At 43.3% G+C, this 15297-nt stretch overlaps 1 protein-coding gene across 4 annotated transcripts in view; it reads left to right on the top strand.

The window, feature by feature from the left end:
- Positions 1-15297, top strand: part of oca2 (oculocutaneous albinism II) — a 546847-nt gene that overhangs the window by 294407 nt on the left and 237143 nt on the right. For all 4 annotated transcript variants that reach the window (XM_043692289.2, XM_087987811.1, XM_043692287.2 and 1 more), the window contains one exon: positions 2426-2564. In XM_043692289.2, the coding sequence (XP_043548224.1) occupies positions 2426-2564 (139 nt within the window). The remainder of the gene's footprint in view (positions 1-2425; positions 2565-15297) is intronic.

Here is a 15297-nt window from a genome sequence, read left to right as displayed (position 1 = left end):
CCCATAGTGTCCAGTGATGTGCAGGATTGGGCGAATTAACCATGGGAAATGCAGGGTTACAGGGATAGGGTAGGAGGAGACGGTTTGAGTGGGATGCTGTTCAGAAGGGCCAGGTGGACTTGATGGGCTGAATGGCCTGCCTCCACACTGTAGGGATTCTGTGATTCTAAAAAAAATCAAGGAGGAAAGACAAAGTGAAAGTCTCTATAGTCAGAGGATCATAGGCTGCTCTGTCATTAGGGAGAGACAGCCAGTGGTAAGTTTAACCTGAGGGTCACCACACCTCAGAGAAGGGCTGTGGCTGTGGTTGCTTAGCTCAGTTGCCTCAGTGGTTAGTTTGCAATGCAGTGTGATACTAATGCCATTGGTACAAACCCCATACTGCCTGAGGACACAGGGAAAAGGCACAAAGTGTGACTAACTGAGACCTGATGGGCTGAATGGTCTCCTTCTGTGCTGAAAGAATCACATGACTCAATAGCTTCCTCTGTTCCACTGGTTCTGACCTCAAAATCAGAGGAAATCTTAGACATTTCGCTCTGAACAAATGTGATATCCTCTAGTGAAGGCTGGGTTTCTAATTGAGAGTGGTATTTAAAATGCTAACTTTAAATGGAACAGAGACACATACTATTACAGAGACAGGAAAATACAGTATTCCATTGTTGAAAATTGATGTTTGGTAATGGGGAGCTTCTCGATCACCTGGAAAACCTATGGTGTCTCTGCCTCGTTCTTTCTTGTGAGCCCTGTTGGTATTTTATGACAGTCAGGCACTTCCCTCGACAGCTTAGGTCTACCTGTTGAGTCCATCCTTCCCATGAATCTTGTTGGCCAATCAGAGGCTGGCAGCTCTGCAGTGCCACTGGGAGGGCTGGCCTCTGCCAGTATTACGTTCACCAAGGGTTGATAATGTGGAACTGATGGTGGAAGGATAGCAAAACAATTTCCTCTGGGCTGCCCGCCCCCCCCCCCCCCCCCCCACCCCCCCCCAATGCCAGGGGCCTCGAGCAGGCACAGCACACCTGAATATGAGGGTCAACTCTAATAGGTCAGTTGTCCCACACGACAAATTTCCTGTTGGTTTCTGTTAGGATGAGCATCCTCAGTGGCTATTTTAAGGTCCGATTTGGCCTCCACGCCAGAGGGTTGCAGTCCATCCTCTGTCTTGCACCTTCCAGTCCAATCAAACAGCACCTTCCCACCTGTCACCTCAGCTTCTGGAGTGTTGGAAGAGTCAGGAACTCCCATGTTTTCCTCATGTTGGCAACAAATTAGTTTGTTTTTCCATTACATTTAAAATATTGAATATCTTTTTCTGGTTACTTTGTTGGGAGGTGTGAAAACTGTATTAGCACTAAATCATATGAGGTGGAAGGGAATGGTTTTAATTCTCAGTCCATGTTGACCTCACTGAGTCAAGGTACCAACTGCAGTTTTGGCTCCCTGGGGAAAATTAATCTCGGTTCACGCCACCAGTGACCTCTGCCATACCAGGTACATTGATTTGATTTGATTTATTATTATTGTCACATGTTCCTGGATACAGTGAGAAGTTTTGTTTTGCATGTCGTGCAGGCAGATCTTACCATACAAAGTGAATTAGGGTCACAGAACAGGGCAATGTTGCAGCTGCAGGGAAGGTACACAAGGAATGAGATCAATGTTGAGTTTAAAATTTGAGAGGTTCATTCAGAAATCTAAACAGCAGGGAAGAAGCTGTTCTTGAATCTGTTGATGCACATGGTTAAGCTTTCAGAATTCTGCCCAATGGAAGAGGTTGGAAGAGATTATATCGGGGTGGGAGGGGTCTTTGATTATGTTAGTGTTTTGCTGAGGCAACAAGAAGTATAGGTGGAGTCAGTAGATATAAAGATGGTTTGTACATATGCAGGGAACATTGGTTTGAGCAGGGACCAGATGCCTTCTTGAGAAGGGCAGGATGTTGAATCACTCAAGCACTATCTTCCTATAGCAAAACAATTTCCTCTGGGCTGCCCCCCCCCCCCCCCCCCATGCCAGGGGCCTCGAGCAGGCACAGCACACCTGAATATGAGGGTCACCTCAAATAGGTCAGAAGCAAACCCAACAGGCTTTGCTTGGTGGAGGCTAGTTGTCCCACACATAAAGAGTATCAAATGTTTGAATTGGATGGCTGATGCTTAGGGAATTATTCCCAAGTGAGGAAGTGACATTTTACCACAAAAACATTCCTAGTCCTTGAACAAATCATCAATTATCCATCTCATCTCTACCTCTACCAGGAGCCCAGACTTTGCAATTCTGAAATCTCATGGCAATGATTGTTTTCCTATTGTTTTTCAGGCCGGTGTAGACATGTGGGTATTGATTGGGTCTGAGCCAATGCTTTCAAAGGTTCCTAAATTTGGGTTCCAGCTTCCTGATGCTGTTTTGTCTCCTGTAGGTTATGTGAGGTGCTCAATCTGGACCCTAGGCACGTGCTGATTGCAGAAATTGTCTTCACGAACATTGGTGGAGCGGCCACAGCTGTTGGGGATCCACCAAATGTCATCATCATTTCCAATCAACACCTGCAAAAGAAAGTAATACAGTTCTTTTCAACCTTAATAAAATAGATGATGAGTAATTTGTCATGACATGATCTGCAAATATGCTGTGTTTCAAGGATGAGCGTTTTAATAATTAAGCCACTTTTTAAACGAGAACTGATGTAAGACCCAATAGATACCTAAGGCGTTATGCATAAATTAATCTTTCACTCATTCATTCTACTCGTGTTCACTCGTGTACGTTTAAAGCCAAAAGTCAAAATTAAGAACAACTTATTCCACTTCACTAAATTGTGATCAGTTTTGCATTCATGTTTTGTGATGGTTATCGATTGAGTTACTTCCAATGAAAGGCTAAATGATGACAATCTTCTTCATGCTGTTTAAAATGGTGTGTTTATCAGCATTCACATAGGGTGAGTTACCCAATTCTTGCTGCAAATAGTAACTATTTCTCCCTTCAAAGTGCTGATGGCCTTGTGTGTATGCTCAATACTTACTATTTTCCTGATTCAGAGATGCTGGTGTTGGACTGGGGTGTACAAAGTTAAAAATCACAGAACACCAGGTTATAGTCGAATAGGTTTAATTGGAAGCATACTAGCTTTCGGAGCAACGCTTCTTCATCAGGTGATATTGGAGGGCTCAATCGTAACACAGAATTTATAGCAAAAATTTACGATTGAGCCCTGCACTATCCCCTGATGAAGAAGCATCTCTCCGAAAGCTAGTGTGCTTCCAATTAAACCTATTCGACTATAAGCTGGTGTTGTGTGATTTTTAACTTTGTACTATTTTCCTATAAGTTTTCTTACCATCTTTTTGATAGTCTGTGCTGATTAAGGGAATAGGTTTACAGAGCTGCTTAAACTTATTAAAAAAGACAAAAAAAACCTGCCAATGCTGGAAGCCAAGGCAGGAGGGTGGAAGAACATAGTGAGCCAGGCAGCATCAGGAGGTGGAGAAGTCGACGTTTCAGGTGTAACCCTTCTTCAGGACCAGGGGTGGGTGTTGGGGGGAGCTGCAGATAAAGGGGGTAGTGGGGAGAGGGTGGTGAGGTGGGGATAGGTGAAGACAGGTAGATGGTATGACATGGTTGGTCAATGGAAGGAATGAATCTGGTTGGTTGCAGGGAACAGTGGAAGGGAGGGGGAGGTTTTGCATCTTTTCCAGTTGCAGGGGAAGGTACCTGTGGATTTGGGGGGGGGGAGAGGAACGGTGGGATGAGTGGTGCAAACCAAGGACTGTTGAAGGGAATGGCACTTTCATAAAGCAGAGGGGGTGGGGAGGGGAAGATGTTCTTGGTGGTGAGGTCTACTTGGAATTGGCTATCCACTCTATCTATACCTCTCCTCTTCTTGTACACCTCTACCAAGCCACCTCTCATCCTTCTTCGTTCCAATGAGAAAAGCCCTAGCTCCCTCAACCTTTCTTCATAAGCCATGCCCTCTAGTCCAGACAGCATCCTGGTAAATCTCCTCTGCACCTTCTCTAAAGCTTCTACATTTTTCTGATAATGAGGTGACCAGAACTGAACACAATATTCAAAGTGTGATCTAACCAGGGCACTATCGAGCTGCAGCATAACCTCATGGTTCTTAACCTCAATCCCCCGCTATTGAAAGCCAACACACCATATGTCTTCTTGACAATCCTATCAACTTGCTTGGTAATTTTGAGGGATCTGTGGACATGAACCCCAAGATCCCTCTGTCTCTCCACACTGCCAAGAATTCTGCCTTTAACCCTGTATTCTGCATTCAAATTCAACCTTCCAAAGTGAATCACTTCACACCTTTCCAGGTTGAATTCCATCTGCCACTTATTAGCCCAGTTCTGCATCCTGTCAATGTCCCGTTGCAACCTACAACAGCCTTCTACACTATCTACCATTCCACCAACCTTTGTGTCATTAGCAGACTTACTAACCCACTCTTCCATCTACCATCACCCTCTGTCTTCTATGGGCCAGCCAATTCTGTATCCAGACAGCCAGATTTCCCTGTATCCCATGCCTGCTTACTTTCTGAATGAGCCTACCATGGGGAACCTTATCAAACACCTTGTTAAAATCCATGTACACCACATCCATTGCTCTACCTTCGTCAATGTGTTTTGTAACAAGCCCCTTACAAAGCCATGCTGACTGTCTCTAATCAAACTATGGAGTTCTAAGTAATCATTCTGACTCTCATAATCCTCTCCAGTACTTTACCCACCACAGACGTGAGACTGACTAGTTTGTAATTCCCAGGATTATCCCTCTTCCCTTTCTCTTCCCTCACTTCCTGTATTTACCTACGGTATATTCCGTTTGGCTCAGGGGGTTTATCAATCCTTAGGATTTTCAAACTTTTCAGCACATCCTTCTTCTTAACATCAACCTGTTTGAGCATATCAGTCTGTTTCATGCTATCCTCAGAAATGTCAAGGTTCCTCTCAGTAGTGAATACTGAAGCAAAGTATTCATTAAGGACCTCCACTACTTCGTCTGAGTCCAGGCGCAAGTTCCCTCCACTATCCCTAGTCTGCCCTAGCCTCAGTCTGGCCATCCAGTTGTTCCTCACTTAAGTGTACAGTGCCTCAGGGTTTCCCTTAATCCTAACCACTAAAGCTTTTTCATGCCCTCTTCTAGCTCTCCTAAGTCCATTTTTTAGTACCTTCCTGGCTACCTTGTAGCGCTCTAGAGCCCTATTTGGTTGCTTCCTCAACCTTAAGTAAGCATCCTTCTTTCTCTTGACGAAATGTTCCACATCCTTTGTCACTGGAGGTCCTTTCACCCTACCATCCCGTCTTTGCCTCAGTGGAACAAACCTGTCCAACCCTATCAGCAAGTGCTCCCTAGCCAACCTCCACATTTAGAGTCATAGAGATGTACAGCACAGAAACAGACCCTTTGGTCCAATCCGATCTAGTCCCACCTGCCAGCACCCAGCCCATATCCCTCCAAACCCTTCCTATTCATGTACCCATCCAGATGCCTTTTAATTGTACTAGCCTCCACCACTTCCTCTGGTAGCTCATCCATACACATACCCCCCTCTGCGTGAAAATGTTGCCCCTTAGGTCCCTTTTATATCTTTCCCCTCTCACTCTAGTTCTGGACAACCCCCGCCAAAGAAAAAAACTTTGTCTATTTGTTCTATCCATGCCCCTCATGAGTATAAGACTCTTAAAAGTCACCCCTCAGCCTCCAATGCTCCAGGGAAAACAGCCCAGCCTATTCAGTCTCTCCCTAAAGCTCAAATCCTCCAACTCTGGCAACATCCTTGTAAATCTGTTCTGAACCCTTTCAAGTTTCACAACATCTTTCCGATAGGAAGGAGACCAGGATTGCATGCAATATTCCAAAAGTGGCCTAACCAATGTCCTGTACAGCTGCAACATGACCTCCCAACTCCTGTACTCAATACTCTGACCAATAAAGGGAAGCATACCAAAATGCTTCTTCATTATCCTATCTAACTGCGACTCCACTTTCAAGGAGCTATGAACCTGCATTCCAAGTCTCTTTGTTCAGCAACACTCCCTAGGACCTTACAATTAAGGATATAAGTCCTTCAAAGTTTGTGAGAAGATTTGTAGCTCGGGTGCTCGTTGTTGTGGTTCTGTTCGCCGAGCAGGGAATTTGTGCTGCAGACATTTTGTCCCCTGTCTAGGTGACATCCTCAGTGCTTGGGAGCCTCCTGTGAAGTGCTTCTGTGATGTTTCCTCCGGCATTTATAGTGGTTTGTCTCTGCCGCTTCCAGTTGTCAGTTCCAGCTGTCCGCTGCCGTGGCCAGTATATTGGGTCCAGGTCGATGTGTTTGTTGATAGAATCTGTGGATGAGTGCCATGCCTCTAGGAATTCCCTGGCTGTTCTCTGTTTGGCTTGTCCTATAATAGTAGTGTTGTCCCAGTCGAACTCATGTTGCTTGTCATCTGCGTGTGTGGCTACTAAGGATAGCTGGTCATGTCATTTTGTGGCTAATTGGTGTTCATGGATACGGATCGTTAGCTGTCTTCCTGTTTGTCCTATGTAGTGTTTTGTGCAGTCCTTGCATGGGATTTTGTACACTACATTGGTTTTGCTCATGCTGTGTATCGGGTCCTTTGTCCTGGTGAGTTGTTGTCTGAGAGTGGCTGTTGGTTTGTGTGCTGTTGAGAGTCCTAGTGGTCGTAGTAGTCTGGCTGTCAGTTCAGAAATGTTCTTGATGTATTCTTGATCTATGCTAACTACTTTACTGGACAAAGAATTTCAGAGATTTACAATCCTCTGGGTGGAGAAGTTGTTTTTGAATTCAGTCTTCAGTCTGCCCACTCTAATCTTGAGGCTATGCCCTCTTGTCCTCATTTCACCTGCCAATGGAAACACCCTCTCTACTTCTACCTTATCTATTTTCTTCATAACTATATGTATTTCTATAAGACTCCCCCCTCATTCTTCTGAATTCCAATGAGTAGAATCCAAGTCTGCTCAGTGTCTCCTCATAAACCAACCCCTTCAGTTCCAGTTTGATCCTTATCTTTTTCCTCTTCATTCCATTCCTCCTCCATGCCTCCTACTCTCTCATCAGACAGAAGACAAATATGGTTCCACTATGGACCACGAGCTGGAAGATACGATTTGTTCAATCGTGGAAGGATCCCAATGCAAAGACATTCAGGGAAGTTGTCATCTTCATAGCCACTGACTAAGGCACCTTTTCGGATTTCTGTGAACGTTGCCTTTGTAAAGTGGATTTATTTGCTTCTGACTTAGGAAATGGATAAAAAAATTACTCCCACAAGATTCTTGGGTGTGTAAATTACCCTGCTGAAAGTCTACCTCCTCTTCCTCTGTCTATATGCATCTTCTTTTCCTCTATACTCTATCTGTCTCTCAGGGGTGCAGTAACACATGGCTGGGAACACATTGTCGAACGAGAACTCTTGAAGTTGTAACCAAAGCTTTTTCTACATTCAGCAATCAATTCTGCAAATGATTAAATATTTCTGTAAACTCTGAGACAGTCAGAAGAAATTCACCAGCAACAAATCTGAGGGAACTCAAGTCAGCAGAATTTCTGCAAAGTCTAGGTTAGAGTGGTGCTGAAAAAGCACAGCAGGTCAGGCAGCATCCGAGGAGCAGGAAAATCGACGTTTTGGGCAGAAGTCCTTCATCAGGAAGGGCTCAATGCGAACTGTAACAATCTGTTAACTCATTCAAGAGTTTCCATTTTGTCAGTGTATAAATTCACTTTTTTTACATGGGAAATGACGGTTAGCATAGCAGGGAGAGTCAGAATTGCATAATAGTAGATGATGTATTCCAGGAGCATTACAGTTACAGAAACTAAAACAGAAAGTGCTGGAGAACCTGAAATAACTCCACAGAGATCGGTATCCCATCGGCAAGTCACCCTTCATTTAATCACGAGCTGTCCTTGACTTTAGACTGTAGAGGGGTGTAAAATCGTGAGAGGCATAGATAAAGTAGAGAGCGCCAACTTTTCCTTGTGGTAGGGGAGTCTAAAACCAGAGGGCATAGGTTGAAGGTGAGAGGGGAGAGATACAGAAAGGTCGGGGGGGATCTTTTTCACACAGAGGGTGGTGAGTGACTGGAACAAGCTGCCGGAGGTAGTGGTAGAAGCAAGTACAATTTTGCCATTTAAGAAACATTTAGATAGGTACATGGATGGGATAGGTATGGAGGGATAGGGACCAAACACAGGCAAATGGGACTAGTTTAATTGTGAAAACTGGGTGGCATGGACAAGTTGGGTCAAAGGACATGTTTTTCTGCTGTAGATCTCTGACTCTAGTACTGCCCCTTTACAGCCAGCTCTCAGGATGTCAGAATGTCTGACGCTCCTCTTAGCTGTCAGTCAGGACTCCCTGATTGGACCCAGATTAACAGCCCCAATCAGAGAACTCAAGTTCTATGACATCCAGCTAGCTGACCTTGTTGACAATCATGACACAAACTCTGCAGCACTGGCTGTAACTGTGGAGAAAAATAAAATCAACATTTTGAGTCCAATGATCCTGGAAAAGTGCTAGGCTTTCCTTGATTCTGTGTGGTCCTATTTAGTTCCTCAATCTATTTTTCCTAATCAACCTGCTCAGAGATTTTATTACACACCTCTGGAGCAGGTCTCTTGATCCAGGGGTAGTGACATGGCCATTGTTCCACAAGGGGGCCCCTTTTATTTCCTCAGTAATGGGCAGGAACACGAGGCATTGTGGGTATGGGGCAACTGACAAGAAGGACTGATACTGCTAAACTTGTCAATAATCCATATAAAAGCCCAATTAGGTGACAATTAATATTAATAAACCTGGACTTCAGACCAGTTCCGAATGAACAATAATTGCTGCATGTCTGAGCTAATGCAGTGAATAATTTAGCCTTCATATAATAGAGGACAGTAGTCCTTTCAGCTAACTCTCAGAACCTATGATTGATAGTTTGCTGCTGTCACCCTCAATGTTATTATTAGTAGGATTTGGCAGGGATGCCTGAGAGGTAATCGAATCGAGGAACAAGTGATGGGAATGTAATATATAATTGAGTCAGAACCAATTGTGTAATTGCAGGGAGATAGCAAGCAGTGTTGGAGTTTGTGGTGTGTGAATTAGAACTAAATCTCTGACCAGAAAAGTTTTTCACTGGACTCTGGTCTAACCAGACATTTTAACCTTTGGTCCTCAATTCCATTTAATACTGATGCACAAGTGAAAGCGTGAAATTATTATTTTTTCTTCAAGTGTAGTGTGGCACACTACAACAATTCTTGATTGTGTATTGTCTAAATTAATTGCTGTTTCAGTCATCCATCATGCTAGATTAACCTCTTAGAATCATTAATATTCATTAGAATAGCCTCCTAGCTGATATGTCGTGGGTTTGCAACTAATTGTCTACTGATCAGTCATTAGCAATGGTAAATTGAACTGTGGTGTGAAAAATGCAGAATTAGACACTCTAATATTGAACATGAATAGTTTTTTTGAAAGGAAATGGTAATTTTTCATCATTATGCATTTATCACAATGTTATCAACTGACATGAAGAGGCACACATTGTTTATTTCATGGTGGCTCAGTGGTTAGCACTGTTGCATCACAACACCAAGAACCTGGGTTTGATTCCACCCTCGGGTGACTGTGCGGAGTTTGCACAGTCGCCCCGTGTCTGCGTGGGTTTCCTCTGGGTGCTCCGGTTTCTGCCTACAGCCCAAACATAAGCAGGTTAGGTGGATTGGCCATGCTACATTGCCTATAGTGTCCAGGGATGTGTAGGCTAGAGGGATTAATCATGGGAAAGGCAGGGTTACAGGGATATTGTAGGAGGGTGGATCTGAGTAGAATATTGTTTGGATGGTCATTGTAGGCTCGAAGGGCTGAATGGCCTGCTTTCATACTGTAGGGATTATAAGAGCATGAGACATAGGAGTGGAAGTAAGGCCATTTGGCCCATCGAGTCCACTCCGCCGTTCATTCATGGTGGATGGGCATTTCAACGCCACTTGCCCTCACTCTCCCTGTATCCCTTAATTCCTTGAGGGATCAAGATTTTATCAATCTCTGCCTTGAAGACATTTAACGTCCCGGCCTCCACTATGTTCCATGGCAATGAATTCCACATGCCCACCACTCTCTGGCTGAAGAAATGTCTCCTCATTTCCGTTCTAAATTGACTCCCTTTAATTCTAATGCTGTGCCCATGGGTCCTAGTTTCCCTGCCTAACGGAAATAAATTCCCAGTGTCCATCCTTTCTAAGCCATGCATTATCTTGTAAGTTTCTATTAGATCTCCCCTCAACCTTCTAAACTCCAATAAATACAATCCCAGGTTCCTCAGCCGTTCATTGTATATTAGGCCTAGCATTCCAGGGATTGTCTGTGTGAATCTCCGCTGGACACGCTCCAGTGCCAGTGTGTTCTTCCTGAGATGTGGGGCCCAAAACTGGACACAGTACTCCAAATGGGGCCTAACCAGAGCTTTATAAAGTCTCAGTAGCACATCGCTGCTTTTATATTCCAAACCACTTGAGATAAATGACAACATTATATTCGCTTTCTTAATCACGGGCTCCATCTGCAAGTCAACCTGTCAGCACTCCCAGATGTTTTACTGCCAGTCCTGAACCCCATGTAACCACGGCTCTGTGATGCTTACCACATCATAATCATTCACGATGATTTCTGCTGTTAATTCATCTCCTTTGTTGCGAAATTCATCTACTCTCTATGCTATTCTACAATGATAACAGACACTTGTCTTTTCAAATGAGTCCATACATCCAATTATTAAATACTTACCATTCTGATTGCTTTTATATAGTTGTTTTCCTGCCAGCTCCTGGCACGTGGACTTTATTGAGCTAATGTTAAGTAAACTCAGATTAGTTGTAACTGACACTTGGGATGGTTCATTTTATATTGGTCATCCATGCCTCCAGTCTCCTGTGCCTAGTAAACATGATCTTCTGACAGAAGCATGATTGCCTTAGAGGTAACTGAACAGAACAAGGGTTGAGAATTGGAAAAAGAAATGATTGTCATGACATGATGTGAACTCCTGGTGCCAACATTGGAGTTTGGATATCTTGGTGTTTCTTGCTGATGTCATAATATCAGTGTTTTACATGTGGGGAGTGAGCAGAATGTTATGCCCATTGCATGTGCACTACAGATACAGCTACACTCTGCGTATATACTACTGATACATATACGTTTTGCACATACACTACAGATTGAGACACTACAGAATGATGAAATGGTTAATCAGGAAAAAAATAAAAGTTGAAAGGAAGCTAGCAAGGCATGTAAATTAAAGAAAGATGGAGTAAATAAAGTGAGCCTTGGTCCTCTAGCGAGTGAATAGACAATGGATAATAAGGAAGTGACAATTGAAATGAAGAAATATTTTGCTTCTGTCTTCACTATAGTAGATACGGAAAGTACTCCAGCTATAGTTGTAAACCAGGAGAGGGAAGAGAGAGGGGAACTTGGCAAAATTCCAAAGAAATCACAAGAAAGCAGTACTAATCAAATTGTGAGCTGACAAGTCCCCTGGTCCAGATGGACTTCATCCAAGGAGGTGGCTAATGTGGTAGTAGATGTATTGGTAATTATTATTCCAAATTCTCTTGATTCAGGCGGGGTTCCATTAAATTAGAAAATCACAACAATAACCCCACTCTTCAAGAAAGGAGTGAGGCAGAAATAAGGAAAACATGGGCCAGTTGTTTTGATATCAGTCAGTGGGAAGGTATTACCATTGATCATTAAAGAGAATGTAGGTGCACACATAGAAAAAAAGCAAGGTAACAGTGAAGAGTCAGTGTGGGCAAATGGTACAGAGGAGACTTACCTGGGCTGGAGAGTTTGAATTATAGAGAAGTTGGACATTCTGGGATTGTTTGTTGTGGATCAGGAAAGATGAAGGATGGGGGTGGGCAGGGGTGGCGGCTGCGCATGGTTGGGGTGTACAGATTTATGAGAGGCATAGATAGATTACACAGAAAGAAGCATTTCCCCTTGGTGGAGTGATAAGTGATCAGGGGTGTAGATTTAAGGTCTGGGGCAGGGAGTTTAGAGGAGAGGTGAGGAACGTTTATTTCACTTGGAAGGTGTTGGGAATCTGGATGGTAGTGGCAGGAACCCCCATAATGTTTAAGAAGTATTTAGAAGTATACTTGTGATGCCAAGGCTGCAAAGCTCTTGGCCAAGTGGTGGAAAATGGGATGAGAATAGTTAGGTTGGTGTTTTACCTGGTGCAGACATGATGGGCTGAGGGGCATTTTTCTGTGCTGTGGACCTCTGAGACTCTATAACTCGAAGGGAAATCATGTTTAACCAATTTATTGGAGCTCTTTGAAAGAGTCATGTGTGCAGTGGATAGGCAGTAACCTGTGTATATACTGTGCGTGGATTTCCAGGGGTGTTTGATAAGGTTATTGTTGAAAATGAAAGCTCATGGTCTGCGGTTAACATGTTAGCATGGACAGAAGATTGGCTGGCTGGCCGAAAACAGAATATGTCTAAATGGGTTTGTGCAGGGGTCTCAACTTTTTACAATTTGTCAGATAAGGTGAGGGAAGACACGGTAACTAAATTCACAGATAACACCAAGATCAGTAGGAAAATACAAAGTTAAAAATCACACAACACCAGGTTATAGTCCAACAGGTTTATGGAAGGAGAAAGTGAGGTCTGCAGATGCTGGAGATCAGAGATGGAAATGTGTTGCTGGAAAAGCGCAGCAGGTCAGGCAGCATCTAGGGAACAGGAGAATCGACGTTTCGGGCATTAGCCCTTCTTCAGGTTTATGGAAGCACTAGCTTTTAGAGTACTGCTCCTTCATCAGGTGATTGTGGTGCTCCAAAAGTTAGTGCTTCCAAATAAGCCTATTGGACTATAACCTGGTGTCGTGTGGTTTTTAACTTTGTACACCCCAGTTCAAAACCAGCATCTCCAAATCAAAGCTAGGAAAGTATATTGTGAAGACGACACAAGGGATTGCAGACAGAGACAGATAGGTTGAGTGAGTGGGAAAGATCTGGTAGATGGAGTACAATGTGAAAAAATGTGAAGTTGTTCACTTCGGGACATAGAATGCAAATACAGAATATTAGTGAAGTGAAGAAGGAGTGGAATTCTGAAGTGCAGGGTGGATTTGGATGTTCTTGTGCCTGAACTACAAAACGTTGACATGGAGGTCATCAAGAGGATTGTTTGCTTATTACAAGATAATATTGAGCATAAAGAATAGAATATTGTATTTCAGTTCTACAGTTGGACCCACATCTTGGATAATGTGTGCAGTTTTGATATTCTGACTTAAGGAAGAAGTTATGTGTTTTGAAAGTGAAGTTTTCTGTATTGAGTGGGTTGTGTTACATGGATGGATTGGGCAGGTTGGCCTTTATTTTTCCTGTGGATTTTACAAGAGTGAGGAGTGATTTGATCAAAATATATAGATCCTGAATAGTCCTGATGAGGAGGTGGATGTTGTAAGGATGGTTCCTTTGTGGATGAATTGAGAACAAGGGGCCTCTTTTTAAAGGGTTGCCCTTTGAACTGGTGATGGAGTTTCTTTCACTCTGAGGCTCTGTGCAATTGGAACTCTCTACCTTAAAAGGTGGTAGAGGCAGTTTCATTAAATATTTTTAAAGCAGAAGTAGATAGCTTCTGATTAAGCAAAGGAATTAAAGATTAAAGGGAATAGATAGGAATGTGTCATTCAAAACACAAACAATTCGCTCATGATCTTATTGAGCGGTGAGCATGCAAGTGGAACCAAATGGTCTATATTTGCTCCCACTTAGTATATTCTGTGGTAGCTGAACAATTCAATTCAACAAATCTCCTGCACAATTCAAATGTACACGAAGCATAGAGGTCTCAAATAAAAGCAACTGAAAAGCCAGAAACAATGCAGAAATTGCTGGAGAAACTCAACAGCTCTGGCAGCATTTGTCGAGAGAAAGCAGAGTTAAGGTTTTGGGTCCAGTGGTCCTTCTGCAGAGCTTGTTTTTTTGTTTTCACTAACTCACCCCTTATTTCCTTATGCACAGTACACTGGCTGTGGCCAGCTCGGAGTCAGTCCCCTGGACTGAGGAGATTCTAAATCCCCTGTGGTTTTTAATACATACTTTTTCCTTTGTGTTTTTTCTTGTATGTTGTGTGTGTATATGTGCAGGGACTCAGTGAGGACACCAGGTGCAAAATACTTTGTTCAATATTTCCACCATCAGGAAACAACTTATTTTTTAGAACATTGAAGTGTTGATAAGTGAGGATTTAAAGCATACAGAATCCCTACTTAGTCTGTGCTGAAGTAGATTGTATGTAAAGACTTGCATTTTATACATTGACATCCTGAACTTTGGAATGCCTGAAGTGTTTTGCAGCCACCGGAATGCTTTTGAAACATAATTGTCCTTTGGCCAAGAAGAGAATATTCAGCTCAGAGTTTAAACTTGCAATTGTTGTTCAATGCTTCCTGTTGGGAAAAGAATGACATGTTTATTTTGCATCTTTCATAACCTTGAGCTGTCGCAAAGCAATTTGTAGTCAATTAAATACTTTTGAAGTGTTGTCACCGTCGTGATGTAGGAAGGTGTTCCACTTGTTGAAAAAATGATTTGGCTTCTCTGTAAGGTCCATCACAGTAGAACAGTTCACTGATGTTCAAAGTGTTGAATGGTTACTTGGGTGGTCAACAGAGACATGCTTTTCTTTTGTTAATAATTCACTGGTATGTTCTCAATATTGCTGGCTCGTTATTGCCTGTCCCTAATTGCCCTTGAGAAGGTGGCAGTGAGCTACCTTTGTGAACCGCTCCAGTCCGTGTGCTGTAGGTTGACCCACAATGCTCTTCGGGGAGGATTTTCAGGATTTTGACCCAGCGACGGTGAAGGAACAGCCATATGTTTTCAAGTCAGGATGATGGGTGGCTTGGAGGGGACCTTGAAGGTGGTGGTGTTCCCATGTATCTGCTGCCCTTGTTCTTCTAGATGGAAGTGGTTGTCAATTTGGAAGATGGTAGCTGAGGATCTTTGAATTCCTGCAGTGTATCTTATGGATATACACACTACTGTGACTGAGCATGGGTGGTGGAGGGAGTGGATGCTTTTGGATATGGTACCAATCAAATAGACTGCTTGTTCCTGAGCTTCTTGAGTGATGTTGGAGCTGTACCCATCCAGGCAAGTGGGGAGTATTCCATCACACTATTGACTTCTGCCTTGTAGACGATGGGCAGTCTTTGGGGAGTCAGGAGGTGTGTCACTTG

This window comes from Chiloscyllium plagiosum, unplaced genomic scaffold, assembly GCF_037043375.1.
Source record: "Chiloscyllium plagiosum isolate Xiang-an unplaced genomic scaffold, Cpla_swu_hap1 HiC_scaffold_6, whole genome shotgun sequence".
NCBI classification, from domain to species: Eukaryota; Metazoa; Chordata; class Chondrichthyes; order Orectolobiformes; family Hemiscylliidae; genus Chiloscyllium; species Chiloscyllium plagiosum.
The sequence above is the reverse complement of the archived record's forward strand: the minus strand, read 5'-3'. Positions and strand labels throughout refer to the sequence as shown.